Source organism: Crassostrea angulata, chromosome 7 (assembly GCF_025612915.1).
Source record: "Crassostrea angulata isolate pt1a10 chromosome 7, ASM2561291v2, whole genome shotgun sequence".
Classification (NCBI taxonomy): Eukaryota; Metazoa; Mollusca; class Bivalvia; order Ostreida; family Ostreidae; genus Magallana; species Magallana angulata.
Window position 1 is genome coordinate 26,876,600 of NC_069117.1, and position 21,129 is coordinate 26,897,728.

The 21,129-nt window shown below is 34.7% G+C and overlaps 1 protein-coding gene and 1 pseudogene across 1 annotated transcript; one reads left to right on the forward strand and one right to left on the reverse strand.

The window, feature by feature from the left end:
* Window positions 1-21,129, reverse strand: part of LOC128192180 (receptor-type tyrosine-protein phosphatase T-like) — a 44,169-nt pseudogene that overhangs the window by 17,248 nt on the left and 5,792 nt on the right.
* LOC128192178 (uncharacterized) lies at window positions 310-5,526 on the forward strand. Its single transcript, XM_052864669.1, has 2 exons — window positions 310-1,635; window positions 3,831-5,526. Exons 1-2 carry the CDS (start codon window positions 1,260-1,262, stop codon window positions 4,214-4,216), a joined length of 762 nt encoding a protein of 253 aa, XP_052720629.1. The 5' UTR covers window positions 310-1,259; the 3' UTR covers window positions 4,217-5,526.

Consider the following 21,129-nt stretch of genomic DNA (forward strand, 5'->3'; position numbering starts at 1 on the left):
TTAAGAGATGGGGTTGGAGTAAAGGTAGTGATAATAGGCCAGTTAATTCGCCGAATGCAGTTTGCATCATGCCAAAATTTTAACGTCTTTGTGGTTCAGACTAATGAACATTTGAAACGTTTTGCTGTGCCACTTTGTGGAATTTATTTCTGGGGACATCGGGGTTTTTGGAAGGATTTTCATTATTTAGGCCCGGATGGTGTCCATCTACTGTGTACCCCTGCCGAGGACCAGCCCATGAGGAAGTTTCGCCGCAGCATTAGGAATGCGGTGATCCTGCACTCAAAAGTTTTGAGGCCAGTATGATTTTAGATCTTATGTGCTATCACTCTAGAATAATGATATTCAATAATATGTGAATGTATATATTCATATTTATATATATTTACATTTTATTTGTTTGAATTAAGACAGTGTAGGGGCACTTTATGTATTAAGTCCCTGAAATTTAAATGCGTGATTTTTCGTGTTGATGAGCATCAGTTCAAATTCTACCTTTCATTTTAATTAAGCGTTTTGGCTGGAACTGATAAATTTTATGTTTGTTGAGTTTGCATACTAAAGAATGATGAAGGAATATTGGGTCTGTGTAACCCATATGGTCAGTGGGACATGTTCCTTACAATTATGAATTTAATGTTACCATGTTGAGATTTTTTAGTTACATGAATGTTTGGATCTACATGTACTGTTAATGATGAAGGAACATTGGGTCTGTGTTACCCATATGGTCAGTGGGACATGTTCCTTACAATTATGAATTTAATGTTAATAATGTTATGTAATTAAAGTCATGTTGGGACTATTTAGTTACATAATGTTTGAATCTTCATGTACTAATAATGACGTAGGAACATTGGGTCTGTGTTACCCATATGGTCAGTGGGACATGTTCCTTACAATTATGAATTACTAATAATGATGTGGGAACATTGGGTCTGTGTTACCCATATGGTCAGTGGGACATGTTCCTTACAATTATGAATTACTAATAATGATGTAGGAACATTGGGTCTGTGTTACCCATATGGTCAGTGGGACATGTTCCTATTATTATGATTTTTATGTTAACATGTACATGTAGATCAAAATCTTGTTGGTATGCGCTTAACTGATCAGGTCAAAATACCAAGTACATGGTTGAAATCATCTGTTAATGCAAAAGTTGATTATGAAAATTTTTTTTTATGGGTTAGGCTAATCATATATGTGAAAGGATAGGATTCATACCTATTATTCTTATTATATATTTAGCCATTATGCCACCCAAAAAGAGAGCCAGGAGAGATGATGTGGCAACTGGAGGATTACCACCAACAACACCACCAACTGCAGTAAATAAGGGGAAAAAAGGGCCAAAAAGAACCCGAAAACAGTCGGAGAATGACACTGTCAATGTGCTACCAAATATTGATTATGAACTTCTGGCAAAAGAAATTGTAAACCAACAAAAAGCTGATAGTGAGAAACAAAACATCAGTGAAAGTGTTGGGCAACCTCCGATGGTGAATTCTGTTGAGGATACTGCACCAGTAGTTGGGGAAGCTATACCGGCCGCTGCCACAATTCCTGCCTCTGCGGCTGCCACAATTCCTGCCTCTGCACTTGGAACATTACTGGATAATGTGTTCACAGGTGAGCCCGCAGGCAATTTATCTCGGAGTACTGGTAGTAGTTTTGCATGCTCTAGTAGCCCTCAAATTCACTTATCAGATTGTGTGCCTCTAGGGGCATCAGTTTCCTCAAAACTGAAACTTAAAATTTGGAACAATGAATTTGTTGACTTAAAAAATTTATTGCCGACCTCAGGAGATGAACCCCTTTCAATTGTGGTACAAGCGGGTAAATTGAGCTATAACAAGCGGCTTCACATAAAACACCTATTACAATCCATCAATGGACAGATGCTTTTCTGGTATTCAGTACAATTTACTTACAGAAATTTCCCCATGAGGCATGCAATCTGTTAAAATACATGTTTACAATTAGGGAGATTCACAAGCTTCATGGGGACCAACCCTGGAGAATGTATGATGAGTCATTTAGGAAAATAAGAGAGACATCCCTCTTGCCGTGGGAGAGAGTAGTAACAGAGTTGCGACTTAAGGTAGCCTCTATGGGTTTAAAGTCTCCTACCCAATTTCAAGCTTATAATGGTAAACGGCAGCCCTTTCGGGAAAAGCAGTGCTACAATTATAACAATGGGCAAAAATGTCACTCCCTACCTTGTCGATTCGCCCATACTTGCCAAGCCTGTAGTGGACCCCACCCCCGATTTAAGTGTAGAAACATGTCATCCAAATCTTTCACTTCAAACAGGAATGGCGCTGGTTCTTCCAACTCCAGTAAACCCGTTAAGACTTCACAATGAACTATTAGGTTATGAGGCAGATGAATTGAAATTGTTAGTGAATGGCTTTACATTTGGTTTTAGATTAGGCTGTGTTAAGTCCCCTTCCATTCATCCTCCTCATAATCATAAGTCTACATATGAGCACCCAGAAGTTATTGAAGATTACATTCATACGGGTTTAAGTAAGCAGAGGATAGCTGGCCCATTCACAAGACCCCCTTTACCTCTTTTTAAAACTTCTCCTCTGGGGGTTGTACCAAAATCTGAGAAAAACAAGTTTCGAATCATTCATGATTTATCCTTTCCTGCTCAGGACTCAGTTAATTCTAATATACCTAGGGAATACTCTCAGGTTCATTATGATTCAATTGATACGGTACTCAGTTTGGTTCATCAATATGGGATGGGTTCTCTTATGGCAAAAACAGATATAAAGGATGCCTTCAGAATAATCCCCGTGATTCCAAAGGATTATCATTTTTTGGGTTTTACTTGGAAAGGTCAATTCTACTATGAACGCTGTTTGCCAATGGCGGCAAGTAGCTCCTGTCAAATATTTGAGAAGTTAAGTACAGCTCTTCAATGGGTTATGTTAAACAAGCTAGAAGCAGGGGGTATGTCTCATATGTTGGATGATTTCTTTTTTATTGGGCCTCCTCAGTCTGAAAAATGTAAAAATGATTTGATGAATTTCTTGGATTTATGTGAAAGGATTAATTTTCCAATTTATGATAAGAAAACTTTCTGGCCAGTAACATGCATCACCATTTATGGTATTGAGGTTGATTCTATTGATATGATGAGTCGGCTGCCACCAGACAAATTAGAAAAATGTAGGACTCTTGTATTTCAGTTTAGTAGGCGTAAAAAAGTTACTTTGCAGGAGCTTCAATCATTAATTGGAGTCTTAAATTTTGCTTGTTTGGTAGTAGTTCCTGGTAGGGCATTTTTACGTCGTCTCATTGACTTGACTATAGGTGTGAAAAAACCTTATTATCGAATAAAATTTAATAATGAGGTAAGAGCTGATTTAGCCATGTGGCTACATTTTCTTCAAAATTTCAATGGAAAATCAGTTCTTCTTCCAGAGGAATGGGAATCTTCAGATGTCACGCGACTATTTACAGATGCTTCTGGTTTGTTAGGATTTGCTGCTGTTTTTGGTTCAAAATGGTTTGCTGATGCGTGGACACAAACTCTTCTACCTTTGCAAATTGCCGTAAAAGAATTGTTTCCAATTGTTTTGGCTTTGGAAATTTGGGGTTCAGAGATGGCAAATAGAAAAATCTTATTTATGTCAGATAATATGGCAGTGGTAGAAGTAATCAATAAACAGTCCAGTAAGGAAAAGTGCCTCATGCATCTACTTCGGCGTTTAGTATTGGTGTGTTTATCAAAAAACATATTCTTTAAGGCAAAGCATATTCCTGGAAAATATAATGTGGTAGCTGACTCCCTGTCACGTTTGCAATTTCAGAGAGCCAGGGAGGCAGCACCATATCTAGACCAACAACCAACTGCCATTCCCGAGCATCTATTGCAGATTTGTCCTCAACCACCCAAACAATCTTAGTAGCAGCTTTGTCTCCCTCTGCACGTTTATCATACAGACGTTCATGGGAACTTTTTCTCACATTTCGAAATAATCCAGTGTCGTTACCTTTGTCTACCATTGATATTTGTAATTTTATTGGTTTCCTGTTTGAAAAACAATACAGTTCCAGCAGCATTGCCTCACATGTATCTGCTCTGAGTTATATACACAAAATTGTAAATGCGCCTGATCCAACACAAACATTTATTGTTCGAAAACTCCTTAAAGGATGTCACAAGCTTCTTCCTTCACAAGATGCTAACTTTTAAGTTAGTTTATTAGAGTGCCTGCGGGTTTCACCTTGGAATTGCCATTCATGTTACGTTTGTACGGGTTATAGTATAATGAATTATATGCACTTATTGCCAGGTCAGTGTGTAACTGCTGGTAACACTATGCCAAGTCAGTGTTTAACTGTTGGTACATTTGACTATAAACTGTGATTTGTGTATGTGTTCACATCAGCATCAACAAGTGCACAACTCACCTTGGATGGCACAATGGAATTGCCAATTGTCATTATGCAATTCACATTTGGTGGCATATTTTATTTTTGAGGTGCCATCTTTTTGCTGGTTTTGTATATATTGTATATAATTTTGAACAAAATATTGTTTTTCTGTATTTTAAGGGGATCAGCATATTGATAAGTTATTTAACATTTTGTGTGAACAGCTTTGGGTCTGATCCCCTACTATGTTGTTTATATTTTTCTTTACTTTCGTCATTTTTAATAAATGACATATTTCATCATGCACAAGTGTTGAGTTCATTTATCAGACAGCAAAAACCGAGCTGCGGTGGGGTTGTGCAGCATGAGAAAACATAAAACAACAATTATGTTAATAATTGTATTTATGTGTTGAATGCTATAATTTTATTTGCTTATTTATTGTATTTTTCATGTTTATGTTTGATTAGATAAGTTGCATTTCTTTCCCAGGCCTTGTAGTGGTCGTTGGCCATATTATGTAATTTCCCTGCAGTGGTCACTGTCCATGTCTATTTTTAGCCCAAATTCTTAGTCTAAAAACCTCCCAGTGACCTATCATGTAATTGATAAAAATCCAATGGTGAAATTCTCCCCAAATTTAATTTAATAGCCAATCAAATTAAGCGATACGGTAACGTGGTTTGATGCGGTCAGTATCTGACCGGTGAGATTAGGGTCATTCTGTCTTCATCTCTGATAGTGATAGCACGAGTAATGTTTTGATACACCCACCACCATCCCCGTTTCACCACTCCAATATTCGAAAGTTGCATACATGTACAAAATATTGTTCTTTTGCATATGGCATATTTTATTTTTGAGGTGCCATCTTTTTGCTGGTTTTGTATATATTGTATATAATTTTGAACAAAATATTGTTTTTCTGTATTTTAAGGGGATCAGCATATTGATAATTTATTTAACATTTTGTGTGAACAGCTTTGGGTCTGATCCCCTACTATGTTGTTTATATTTTTCTTTACTTTCGTCATTTTTAATAAATGACATATTTCATCATGCACAAGTGTTGAGTTCATTTATCAGACAGCAAAAACCGAGCTGCGGTGGGGTTGTGCAGCATGAGAAAACATAAAATCAGTTTATACAAATGCACACAAACACAGTCAAGGATCACATGTACAGTAGGAGTTATAATGACGAAAAAAGGTTTAGTTTACAATACAATAAGTTGTTAAAGTTGGTTTTTGGAAGAACAGATCTGTGTACAAACATACTAGAATTGTGAGCAAATCTCTGTATCTTGCTTATAATTCGAAGCTTAACACTCAAATGTGGTTAGTAAATAGAAATTGTAAATAATTAAACACAAGAAACATGCACTATAACAAATAAAGAACACAATTTATTTTTTCGAAATGAATCATACATATATATACATGTATATATACCTACATATTTCCGTCAGCGGTATCAAACTCTATTTAAACTGAATTAACTCGAGAAAATGCCGAGCATCTTAACAAAACCTATTGCAGTAATCTACCATTACGCAAAAGATAATGTCGAATTACCGATAAAATGAATTGTATTTCAGTACTTTTTTGATACATCAGATTTTGCTTCATTTGCGCAGGTAAACAGTTAATTGTTTGATTTACCGAAGTCTCTGTTTGATTTGATACGTAAAAATCACGAAATACAGACGATAGTTCCCAGGTTACAAAGCATAAATAATGAAAACGAAACGAAAATCAGAACAAGCTAACACCAACGTCATGTGTGAAAACTGTCAACGCTTTGAAATATTTAGCCTCAATTTACTTCACAAAATCGGCACCAATATATTTTGCATGTTTCAAAAATTTCCCTTCATACACGAACTGTTGCACAACAAGCAAATTCATCATAGTCATATCGACCCTTTTTCGTGTAATGCCATGGCTGCTTTAAACAAAGAACCTCGTTTTAGAAGTATCGAATACGAGTCTTGGTAAAATGGGTATGCTAACCCGGGCCGTGGCAAAATAAAAGCCGGGGCAGATCGGCAATCGTCAATTCCAAATATGCATTATTTTGCAGCAATATTTACATCGAATACAAATATACAGGTCCATCAAATATCCTGAAATTTTAATAAGATTGACAGATTAATAACTGCCAATCTTTTGTTTTGCCCAGGCCAAGTTTTGCCTACCCATTTTATCGGATACCGATCCCGAAGCTATTAAACTGATTGAAACACGCCTTTCCTTTATTATTATTTTCGTAATAACTCAGATTTGAAACAGAATTATCACTCAATTTTTGCAATTTATATTTTTCTTCCCATAAGGATAATTTATGCTAAACTACGTTGAATTGGACTCAGTAGTTTTTGAGAAGAAGATTTTTAAAAATGTACCCACCCCCCCCTTTTTCTACAGTTTCAAGGTTTTCTCCGCTTTGAATACAGATCGGACTTTTATTTCTGCAATTTATATTCGCCCTCCCATAAGGATGCTTTGTGCCAAATTTGGTTGAAATTGAATAAGCGGTTTTAGAGAAGAAGTTCAAAATGTAAAAAGTTTACAGACTGACAGACAGACAGACGGGCAGACGGACGACGGACAAAATGTGATCAGAATAGCTCACTTGAGCTTTCAGCTCAGGTGAGCTAATAAAATGAAAAAAAAACACAAAAAAAACCCAAATGCACGGTGAGAATTGAACCCGGGACCCTTAGTTTACTAGCATCGCTGCACAACATCTGCGCCACGGCAACTTACATATTTGTGAGGGTTTTTATATCCTATATATCAGTGGATATTGAATCAATGTATTGAATGTGTTCACTTAAAAAGATTTATTTGACAAACCATTGACAAACCATTCAGTTTGTAACAATCAATTATATCTAATTTATAAATTACATGCATGCACGTATTTAGAATGAAATACGGAACTTGGTCTTCAGTGAACAAAAATATATTATACCTAAATGGAAACCGTTAGGCTCACTAGTAGGCTTTCTTAGTTAATAAATTTAAACCGAGTAGATATACGTTCATCTAATTTATAGGTATAAAAATGTAAGAAAGAAAATGAAATCATTTCTTTTATTAAATGCATTGATAATATTAGGGTATTTGTTCAATTTCCCGCAATTTCCCGGTTTTCATGATCGTGGCGCTGTTCCAATATGTTTAAATATTTTTGCATGTAATTGTATACATGATTTTTAAACTATCAATTCTATAACAAACAATATTACCAATTACCGGTGACGTATTTACTGCATGTGGCAATTGTAAATGATGTATACATATACTTGTACATACAATTGTATGATGTGCCAGGCCGGGTATGTGACATATTTACCCTTATACATATAATTATTTAAATAATCAACCCCTATTTATGATCACCGGTACATTAATTTAATAGCCTCAAGATTTTACTCTTACATACATGTATCGTTAATTTGTAGATATAACATTTTTGAAACCCAGAGCTAGGATATAATACTTTGAAAATGAATTACAAATGTAAAGTAACTTTTATTCACTAGACTTATCGCATACTCATACATACTAAGATTCAACGCCTTTAGAAACCCTGACGTGCACCTGGGCACACGACACACTTGTTGTGCATATCTTATATATTCTGTGTTAGTTCCAGGGGTTTTCTTAAGTTAGACAAACAATAGACTTTAATTAGATATATAATACACAAACATGCACCTGGGCACACAACACAACTGTTGTGTATATCTTGTATATTCTGTGTTAGTTCCATGGGTTTTCTTAAGTTGGACAAACAATAGACTTTAATTAATATATACACACACGAACAAAACTATGTCTAGACAAACAAAGCAGTAATATCCTGCCCGATTATAACAAAGGCAGTTGAGAGTCTTTTCATCTTTAACATGTATCTAGCAGATCTAGAGTTAGACCTAGAAATAATGAAAATTGAAAACAAAATACAAACCTTAAACCGATTATCAAATTAAGTCATGCATTTTTGGCTCATTATCTTTATTTTGTTTAATAACCGGATGAACTGAGAGAGAGAGAGAGAGAGAGAGAGAGAGAGAGAGAGAGAGAGAGAGAGAGAGAGATTTTTTCACCGATTAATTTATAATAGGAAACAAGCATACTTTAATTAGTTTTATGCACAGATTAAGATACAGAGACTGCGCTCACCCCTACAATAATTTTGAACCCCCCCAAAAATTATAAAGAATTTTATAACGGCAATCTGTGTCCATCGGAGCGGTGTTGATGATAGCGATCTGTGTTTAATGGAGCGACAATTAAAACCGCCTGGAACACCCTCCCCCCTTCCTTGGAAATTATATTATCACTCGGATGACCCCCTCCGATCCCTATAAAAGAGCTTTTGCTTTTCATATATGTTTTTATTGTTCAGCTTGATCAAACTTGACTTAAAGGGAACTTAAAGATGGTTTACAGACAACTTAAAGGGAGCGTAAATGCCACTTAAAGATGCTTAAAGGTGGCTTAAAGATGGCTTAAAGGTGACTTAAAGAAGTTTGGACATTAAGGACCCATAAGCTCAGCTTAAAGGTGACTTAAAGGTGGCTTAAAGATTGTTTATCCTTAAAGCCACCTTTACGCCACCTTTAAGGACTTGCTTAAAGATTGTTTTTCGCCCTGTGATACTTACAAGAATTCTTCTGTAAATTTTAAATTCAAATTAAAAAAATTTTTGTAGTAAAAAAGTTTACCTTGTGATGCAATATACGCTCTTTCTTCTTCCAATCCCTTCAAAAAATATTTGATGAGGTAAGACCAAATAAATGAATGCTAATAAATCACAAACTAATCAATGATTTACTTATTGCTGGAAAATATAATAATGGAATTAAAATACTTGTAAACAAATGGTTTTATGTCAATTTTGTTTTTAAAGATCATTTTACGAGACTGAATTATTTACGACTTTGTCGTAAGTTCTTCTGTAAATTGTAGCAAAGATTTGCAATGCTTGATTATACAAGTATGATAAAGTTTACTGAGTGATACTCACACTAATGTAGTTTGCATTGATGTAGTCACCAGATGGTTTATCTAGTTCTGTCAGAATAACCCTGGAGTGATCATCTGTAATAAAAGACCACTTCAGTGGGTAAGTGCATGGAGGACTCGACAAATCTCGGTAAGAATTAATCATTAGGCTACATTCTTGTATGGCCGAAGCCATTGTTAGATTGTATTTACCTTCTTTAGACGAAAATTAAAAAAAATATTAAGATGTTCAAATTTTAATGCTAAAATTCTTTTTTTTTTTTTACTTAATGATAGTTTGAGACACAAAATATCATATTTTAAAATGTAAGGTAAGTCTGATGGTTAATTTGATGACCATTGAAAAACTATCAGTTTATTTTTTGTTTCTGTCAATTGATTTTATAGTTAAAGAAAATCCAATACATGTATCTGATAGATAAATGAAACTTCAGAACAAGATTCTGCCAGCATTAAAAAAAACTCCACATTGACCAGAAGGCAAAGCGTTAAACTGTTATAGCAGCTTCTTTTTAAATTATTTTAGAAATTATTACTGCAAAGAACTTTTGGACAAGAAAATGTTTGTACTTCTTTTATCCCCTACAAGGGAACGTAGTTTTGAATCTGTTTTTACCTAGATTTTCCTGGCGTTTTCCATCTTCGCAGGGATGTTGTTCTCCATATGGCAACATCTAAGAAATAAAAACAGAAAATAGGAAAAACAAAACAAAACAATTTCAACTTATTTATGAGACGGACCAATTGGCAGAAAGATCGCTTACAGCGTATTCTCCTTTGAATCCGTTATCTTCATCTTCTCTCCTTTCATTTATTGCACTTTCGATATCACTGATCGGGATATCACATATGGTCTTACTGTTATCTGACTTCAAAACAGGTTTGTCATCGGTTTCCATATTTTCATAGATGTTTGTTAATCCAGTATTCTCACTTCCGTTGCGCACTGAAACAAACAAAATACTGAGGTGAATTCCGGGCCTACTTGTAGTTGGTTAAAGAAAAGGTCAATAGTTGACATCGTTTTTTTTGTATAAGCCCAAAGGTGCTTGAGGACAAAACCCAGCCCCCCTTAACCCCCAACTTAACCCCCCGGGGTAGTTGACTTTTTTGATAGAAATTACTTTTAAGTCATGTACACAACATGTTCCATTTTAAATGTCTACAAATTAACGGAAAATAAATGATTGCTGTAAAGGAACTGCTATCAAAAAAGCATCAACTAGCCCGGGGGTCCAAATCGGGGGAAGGGGGTCCTGTCCTCCAGCACCTGTGTACAAGCCATGTTACATTGTTTTATCCAATCTTATTAATTCTCTGCAATATATACAACAGGTTTTTTCTTCGTCGAAAAAAAAAAACAAAACAAGGAAGCTTAGGAACTCAAATATAGATACATAAAGTAGATAGCCAAAAAAATTAAGTGTGATACGCTTATATAGAATATCGACAAATCAGAACGTACCTATGCTGATGCCTGAATATGAACTTGACTAAATAATTAGAGAGTTACACTTCCAAAGAGAAAAGAAGTTTCATATTTTGCAATCTCAAAGGCACCACATGCACGCCGCTTTTCATACATTCAATTAATGATAAGTAAGGTGAGTTTGTGTATACAGTTCATCTTAACAGTCCAAACTGATTCATTATAACAAAATGAAGATATTGCATCAAAATTCAAGAAGCATACATAGGAACGTTTGTTATTCAATTAGAATAGTTAAGTTTCACATCGTGACTTCACAATGATCAGACGCTAAAACTTCTAAATATTTTAAAGTATAGTTATGTTGCAATCTAAACGTCATTACGATATCATAACGGAGATCTTAATGACTTTATGACTTTCATCTTAATAATTTTATTGTCCTTTACAAAAGTTTGGATTACTGAGAATCAAAAACAACAACGTTTGATTCCCAATAATCTCATTTTTTGTAAAGGACATTATTCTAAGCATTTATTACTTACAATGTGCATTCTCTTCCCTCTCCTGAATACGTTTCTCTGACCGTTGCATTTCATCCTTTGGTTTTGTTGTTCTCGTTCTTAAAAATAACAGTAATTATATAACGAAGTATGTAACACAATATTGTTCTGCCAATAATTTAACATCAAACAGTTTGCTAATATACAACTGCAAAATAGGCTAAAACACGTACAATGTTACAGTAATAACGAGCTACATATATGTTACCTCTTAAACACAATGATAAAGACAACAACCAGGATGGCTAGGACTACTGCCGCTACCACACCAGCAATAACGGCAGTGTTGTCATCTGGATCGTTTGGCGGCGTGTCAATCTGTGTAATAAAGAGTGATGAATCAAGCTGTATAATTATTGAAACGACACAAATGAATAAGACAATTATAATGAATAAAATCATTCAGTCAGAAAAATCTCCTCAATCATATTGATTAAATAGCACAGTACGGTTTTGATTCCAAAAGCGTAACCGTGGAAAAGAAAAAAAATAAGAATATGACTTCTAATTCATGTCACTGATTAAGCATATAACGTCAGGTTTAGAATCTGTAGAATTACAATTACTACTTAAAGCGTGTCTTATTTTACCCAAGGTATCATGTTGAAAATTGGAATTTGATATCACATTGTTTCTCAATTGATCTAAATGAAATTATTTATGCTCGTAGAAATGCAGAGGTTCAGAGAGAGAACATACATAACATAACATAATGAAAATAAAGCATCCATTCATGTCGAAAAAAAATCATATAAATTATACATGTACATATCTTCTAATTTACCTGTTCACATGTTCCGGCTATGACGTCACAGGTTCTATTATTAGCACAAACTGCCTGGCATGTTTCGTTACAGTTGTAACCATATGATCCCCATTTACAACCTTAAATACCCGGCACGTATAAAAGATATAATTAAAATATGATTGTTTAAATCCGGTTTGTATAATTTACCTTTTAGCAGGGCGTTTAAGAAGTCGTGTAAAACAGTAGATTGATTACTAGAGCTCTTTTTACAATCAGTGTGTTGAAAATCATTTCAAATTGTTATAATCTGATTTGATTTACTTTGTGTACAATTTGTTCCTTTATTAACATACATCAAAACGTATCACCCTTCGAAATAATACATAAACAAAAAAAACTTAGTGACCTTGCATACATAGTCGCCTTTATAAATTATATATGTACAGAAGAGGCCTTAAGGCTTTATCGGTCACTTGATTAAAGGTCATATGAAACGATTTTTAACACTATGATTTTCTTTCATGAATATAAAGCTTGGTATAAACAAATGTTAAACTACATGATGTAAGATTTTTTTGCCTTTGCATTACTGAGAAATAACCGTGAAAACTGAGCACCTGAAAAAATTCTTGCCCGCTTATCGTTCTTCATTTTGTGGAGTTATGACGTCACAAAGACCCACCGATGTAAACAATGCATTAAAACTAGTGTAATTTTACAGTAGTTTATCGATTATATTTTAGTAATTTTTGCATATATGAACGTGTCTTTCTTTTCAAATGAGATCATTTGATTTCGTAGTAGCTTACAGGTGACTTAGTTTTGATTGGTCGTTAATGAATAAATCTAATATCAGCTTCTCACAAAAGTAAAATTATGATGAAGATCCCGTACTGGAGTGGAAATTTAACGAAAGAAATGCTCCAACATTTACAGCTGATTAATGAACTATCCTTATCCTTTTGAAATAGAAACATCATTTTCTTCTTCGGTACGTATAATGATTGAGCTACATTGTCACATAAAAAAGTATATAAGGCAGGCCAATGAAAATGTTTGAGGCATTGTGTACATAGTTTGTATTTAAGAACTGCTATAAAATGCCGCAAAATTATTCTTAAATTTTATTTCGAAATAATATAAATTTCTGACTTATTGATATATAGCAATATTTTTAGAAAATACTTTGTGTACACGTGTATTAACGTTTTATTAAATTAGATCGCGGAAATATGGCATTTAAGGATTTAGAAATGTATCGGTAAAATAAATCGGTTGTTTGATAAAAATAGTTATGAACGAATGTGAAGATAATCAACAGATTTTATTAAGGACAAGCATCAATAATGATAAAAAAAACGAAAGAAAACATTGCCGAAGAAAGTGAGATAAAAGGGATTTGTGAGTAAACACCGCACATACACGTTTTAAAATCAAAACACCGCACATTCAAGTACACGTTTCAAAAACAAAACATTTGAAGAAATTTCTCTTAGACTAAAAATAATTAAATGGTAACATATTTGTGAATTTGAAAGTGAAACAAACAATATAATCGTTAAACGAATGAGGCACAATGAGGCCTACAAGTTGTTTAGAAAAAAAATCTTAATGAATTGCATGAACGATCAGATTTATTTTTGAATTTGTCAATTTCATTAAAAAGATCAAAATAAAACATATAAATATGCTTATATTAAAATCATATTATACTTGCATGTGGGTCTATGAAGAAAATCATTTATTCTCCTTGCAATCTCGAAACTGAATATAATTATGTACACGCTATTACATGTAAATAAAAACGCACACGATTTCATTTCTTGAGAGAAAAAATACTGACGTGGTTGATTATTGTATAATTATACAAGTTTTATATAAAATAGTATTTTTTTTCTTTTAAAATGCTGCAAAATGACATGGATATTTGTATTCACAACATAGCTTTATAAGGCGATTGGGTCTTACTGACGTCATAAGCAAGGGAGGTAAGCCGCGTAAGTCAATGTTCCTTTTCCCGATTAAGTAATTTTGATCGACTGTGGCGCTCACATTTTGCATAAAATATCCAAAAAACAATGTCAGTCTTATTAAATAGGCACTTATGAACTCATTCCCGTGTATAACTCAATATGGTCAGGATGTCGTTTCATATGACCTTTAACTGCAGTGTGGCTTTTGCAATGTATATCCATGTGCACTATAATTACAGGGCTTATGAAACCATTTACAATATTCCAGGATTGTTCGATTCAATAAACTTTTTGCATCCAAAAAACAAAAACAAAACTGTAGCATAACTTACAGTTACAGTGACCGAGTGACTCATGTGACCCAAAAAGTGCCATTTTCTTTGGAATAAAATTACCCGTTTGAATTGATTTACCTTGTGTACAGTTGGTTCCTTCATATCCTGCATCACATCCATTAAGACAGGAGCCGTTGACATGGTGGCAGGCTTCATTCTGTACACAGTTCCCACAGGACTCGGTACAGTTTTGACCAAATTCACCCGCCTTACACTCTGTAGAGATTATAATCAAATGATTGTTGCGAAGTGTACAATACATTAAATGTCGTTTCCCCCTTTTTGTGTTTTTAAAAAAGAAAGATACTGTCTAACGTTCATGTTACTTTTTAGCCGGGCTCTGCTGAAAGCAGAGTTCTGGCTATAGGCAGGCAAATCGCCAATGCTACTATAAATAGCACAACTTCAAAAGTAAACAAAAAACCAAACAGCGTCAAAGTAAAAGCTTCCGCTGTACGAAATAGTTACACAAAGAGCCACGTTTTGTCAAAAGTGTTGGCATTTTGTTTCTTTTTTTTAATTTCGGGAGAATTGTCTATCTTTTTTATTTTTCTATTAGTAACGTGTTTCGAAAACAAGACTATGCATTTTGGACACATACAATGCGCATGAATTTCCGCGCGTTGAAGAAATGAGGATTGAATATATAACGCTTGCTGCAAAATTCAAGGCAGCAACTGTTGATAAACTTTTTTCTGCTAGACAGACATATTTTTGTTTATAGCCGCTTACAAAATTTGATCGCTCTCTGACGCCTTGCCGACATTAAAAGCATGAGAGAGAGAGAGAGAGAGAGAGAGAGAGAGAGAGAGAGAGAGAGAGAGAGAGAGAGAGAGAGATTTTCAGTCTTTACTACACAATATGCATAATTAAAGACACGCCAAAAGAGCCCAGCTTTCAGTACTTCAGTACTTTGATTTTAATCATTCATTTATAATATTGCACCTCACCTAGCTTTGAATGAAAATTCCATACATAATTCTACACAATAAGTTAATCATGATAAAATTTCAATGATACAAATTTATTGCACACCTGAATAAGAAAATAAATCCCAAAATTTGAACGCATTGTCTTTTTATTGAAACACATGATTGTTTTACGGTTGTGAAAACACGATTTGGAACGTCATCCCGATCGTTTCCAAAATGCAAGGAAACGTGGTTACTTGTATCCCATTTGAGGTCAATCCTGGTCGATATACCCTCCATCACATGGTTGTTTAAAAAAGCCAAGCAATGTATTTAGTAAACTCTTGGTGTAATGTCTTCATTTATGAGAACAATTTTGAGACTTACCTAAATTACTGATTTCATGCACAAATTTGCAAAACAGAAATAATACATAAACAAAAAAAACTTAGTGACCGTGCATACATAGTCAATTTAAAAATTATAAATGTACAGAAGAGGCCTTTAGGCCTTATCGCTCACCTGATTAACTGCAGTGTGGCTTTTACAATGAGTATCCATGTGCATATTATAATTACAGGGCTTATGAAACCATTTACAATATTCCAGGATTGTTCGATTCAATAAACTTTTTGCATTCAAAAACAAAACTGTAGCATAACTTACAGTGACCGAGTGACTCATGTGACCCAAAAAGTGCCATTTTCTTTGGAATAAAATTACCCGTTTGAATTGATTTACCTTGTGTACAGTTGGTTCCTTCATATCCTGCATCACAGCCATTAAGACAGGAGCCGTTGACATGGTGGCAGGCTTCATTCTGTACACAGTTCCCACAAGACTCGGTACAGTTTTGACCAAATTCACCCACCTTACACTCTGTAGAGATTATAATCAAATGATTGTTGCGAAGTGTGCAATACATTAAATGTCGTTTTCCCCCTTTTTGTTTTTGCAAAAAAGAAAGATACTGTCTAATGTGCATGTTGCTTTTTTTGATAATTCATTAATAATATTGCACCTCACGTAGCTTTGAATGAAAATTCCATACATAATTCTACACAATAAGTTAATCATGATAAAATTTCAATGATACAAATTTATTGCACACCTAAAAAAAGAAAATAAATCTATCCAATATTTGAACTCATTGTCTTTTTATTGAAACACATGCTTGTTTTACGGTTGTGAAAACACGATTTGGAACGTCATCCCGATCGTTTCCAAAATGCAAGAAAAAGTGGTTACTTGTATCCCATTTGAGGTCAATCCTGGTCGATATACCCTCCATCACATGGTTGTTTAAAAAAGCCAAGCAATGTATTATGTAAACTCTTGGTGTAATGTCTTCATTTATGAGAACTATTTTGAGACTATTTTTTATCTAAATTACTGATCTCATGCACTAATTCGCAAAACAGAACAGAAAAAACCCTTACTGATTTTACATTGGAGGTCTCTCCATCCTGGCTGACACCCTCCACTACACTCTCCCGTGACCCTGTCACATTTCCCCGGAACTCTACAGTTCATACTACAATTCTCACGACAATTGTACCCAAACAATCCGACAGGACACTCTGCAAAATGAAAAGACAGAAGTGTACTAAGTACAACAGGATCGTATACTGTATACATGATTTTTTACGCCCCATGTTATTTTCGCCCTTTTCCACTTGTAAACGGTTTCGCCCCGTCTTGAATTTGCCCAAACAAAGTTATGATTAAAGAGAGATAATTTGAGACATTGAAATTCAATTTGCCCAGAAACAACGAGGGCGAAAAGGGGCCAAAATTAAGCTGGGCGAATATTTCCCTGTATATAGTACTCGATAATATTTAACTATGATTTCACTGGAAATTATCTTGCCTTTTATCTTCGTCTATGAGAACTATTTTGAGACTTATCTAAATTACTGATCTCATGCACAAATTCACAAAACAGAAATAATACATAAACAAAAAAAAACTTACTAGTGACTGTGCATACATAGTCGCCTTTATAAATTATATATGTACAGAAGAGGCCTTTAGGCCTTATCGCTCACCTGATTAACTGCAGTGTGGCTTTTGCAATGTATATCCATGTGCATTATAATTACATGCAGGGCTTATGAAACCATTTACAATATTCCAGGATTGCTCGATTCAATAAACTTTTTGCATCCAAAAAAAACCCCAAAACTGTAGCATAACTTACAGTGACCGAGTGACTCATGTGACCCAAAAAGTGCCATTTTCTTTGGAATAAAATTACCCGTTTGAATTGATTTACCTCGTGTACAGTTGGTTCCTTCATATCCTGCATCACAGCCATTAAGACAGGAGCCGTTGACATGGTGGCAGGCTTCATTCTGTACACAGTTCCCACAGGACTCGGTACAGTTTTGACCAAATTCACCCGCCTTACACTCTGTAGAGATTATAATCAAATGATTGTTGCGAAGTGTACAATACATTAAATGTCGTTTCCCCCTTTTTGTGTTTTTAAAAAAGAAAGATACTGTCTAATGTGCATGTTGCTTTTTTTAATCATTCATTTATAATATTGCACCTCACCTAGCTTTGAATGAAAATTCCATACATTATTCTACACAATAATGTAATCATGATAAAATTTCAAGGATACAAATTTATTGCACACCTGAAAAAAGAAAATAAATCTATCCAATATTTGAACTCATTGTCTTTTTATTGAAACACATGCTTGTTTTACGGTTGTGAAAACACGATTTGGAACGTCATCCCGATCGTTTCCAAAATGCAAGAAAAAGTGGTTACTTGTATCCCATTTGAGGTCAATCCTGGTCGATATACCCTTCCTCACATGGTTGTTTAAAAAAGCCAAGCAATGTATTTAGTAAACTCTTGGTGTAATGTCTTCATTTATGAGAACTATTTTGAGACTTATCTAAATTACTGATCTCATGCACAAATTCGCAAATCAGAACAGAAAAAAACCTTACTGATTTTACATTGGAGGTCTCTCCATCCTGGCTGACACCCTCCACTACACTTTCCCGTGACCCTGTCACATTTCCCCGGAACTCCACAGTTCATACTACAATTCTCACGACAATTGTACCCAAACAATCCGACAGGACACTCTGCAAAATGAAAAGACAGAAGTGTACTAAGTACAACAGGATCGTATACAGTACACATGATTATTTACGCCCCATGTTATTTTCGCCCTTTTCCACTTGTAATCGGTTTCGCCCCGTCTTGAATTTGCCCAAACAATGTTGTGATTTAAGAGAGGTAATTTGAGACATTGAAATTTAATTCGCCAAGAAACAACGAGGGCGAAAAGGGACCAAAATTAAACTGGGCGAATATTTCCCTCTATATAGTACTCGATAATATTAAACTATGATTTCACTGGAAATTATCTTGCCTTTTATCTTCATTTATGAGAACTATGTTGAGACTTATCTAAATTACTGATCTCATGCACAAATTCGCAAAACAGAAATAATATACATAAACAAAAAAAACTTAGTGACTGTGCATACATAGTCGCCTTTATAAATTATATATGTATAGAAGAGGCCTTTAGGCCTTATCGCTCACCTGATTAACTGCAGTGTGGCTTTTGCAATGTATATCCATGTGCATTATAATTACAGGGCTTATGAAACCATTTACAATATTCCAGGATTGTTCGATTCAATAAACTTTTTGCATCCAAAAAAAAAAACCAAAACTGTAGCATAACTTACAGTGACCGAGTGACTCATGTGACGCAAAAAGTGCCATTTTCTTTGGAATAAAATTACCCGTTTGAATTGATTTACCTTGTGTACAGTTGGTTCCTTCATATCCTGCATCACAGCCATTAAGACAGGAGCCGTTGACATGGTGGCAGGCTTCCTTCTGTACACAGTTCCCACAGGACTCGGTACAGTTTTGACCAAATTCACCCGCCTTACACTCTGTAGAGATTATAATCAAATGATTGTTGCGACGTGTGCAATACATTAAATGTCGTTTCCCCCTTTTTGTGTTTTTAAAAAAGAAAGATACTGTCTAATGTGCATGTTGCTTTTTTTAATCATTCATTTATAATATTGCACCTCACCTAGCTTTGAATGAAAATTCCATACATAATTCTACACAATAAGTTAATCATGATAAAATTTCAATGATACAAATTTATTGCACACCTGAATAAGAAAATAAATCTAACCAATATTTGAACTCATTGTCTTTTTATTGAAACACATGCTTGTTTTACGGTTGTGAAAACACGATTTGGAACGTCATCCCGATCGTTTCCAAAATGCAAGAAAAAGTGGTTACTTGTATCACATTTGAGGTCAATCCTGGTCGATATACCCTTCCTCACATGGTTGTTTAAAAAAGCCAAGCAATGTATTTAGTAAACTCTTGGTGTAATGTCTTCATTTATGAGAACTATTTTGAGACTTATCTAAATTACTGATCTCATGCACAAATTCGCAAAACAGAACAGAAAAAACCTTACTGATTTTACATTGGAGGTCTCTCCATCCTGGCTGACACCCTCCCCTACACTCTCCCGTGACCCTGTCACATTTCCCCGGAACTCCACAGTTCATACTACAATTCTCACGACAATTGTACCCAAACAATCCGACAGGACACTCTGCAAAATGAAAAGACAGAAGTGTACTAAGTACAACAGGATCGTATACAATATACATGATTATTTACGCCCCATGTTATTTTCGCCCTTTACCACTTGTAAATGGTTTCGCCCCGTCTTGAATTTGCCCAAACAAAGTTTAGATTTAAGGAGAGATAATTTGAGACATTGGAATTCTCGGAGTCTTCAATTCGCCCACTGATTACGAGGGCGAAAGAGGCGAAAATTCCTTGAATAAGAGAATAATAAAGGCGATGAACAAATCTGGACGTTTATCTTCAAAAAGATGCGATCGTCTAAACATAAAAAATAGCGATTATATTTAAACAATCAATATTTCAAATATCATTCCCTATCTTTTTGGTTCGTGAGTGTTGGTTTCCAAAAGAAACGTTATATTTACTGTGCATTATGCATAATTCTTACCTTTATCACATTTATCACCAAACACTCCTTCGTCACATCCGTTTGGGCAACTTCCGTTCACGTGGTTGCACTGCTCACCGTTCAAACATTTTCCACACGTAGAATTACACTCAAAACCGAATCTGTTATCAGCACATTCTACAAGATGAAACAAAATAATATATGTATCTCCATATCTTATTGAAAATAATATATGTTTACTTAATTTTATCATCATTTTGTTACATTATTATAAATGTTGTAGAATTAAGACATAAAACATATTTGGTTTATTTTCGTAAAGAAAAATCGTACTCCCTCGGCAATCTTGTAAACATTGCATTTACATCAACAAACGATCTTCTATTTGTAAGCAATAATGATTTCCAAGGTAAAATTTCAGAAGACATTGCTCTGTTGTATATATAGTTAAAATATCATCGGTAAATAAGTATGCTGTATGTATGAGCAAGAAACAGCAAAAGGTCTTAACTCTATGGAAAAAGCAATTGTATTTCTTTAGTATTCTAAACCTTTATCACACGCCGTTCCGGTGTATCCAGGGATACAGCCCAGACACGTTCCATCCACGATGTTACAGCGGCCCTCCTGACAGTTCTGTGGACACGGTAAGGAACAGTCCTCGCCGTAATATCCGGGGGTAGGACACCCTGGTCAAAAGAGAATAATACTGAACTAGC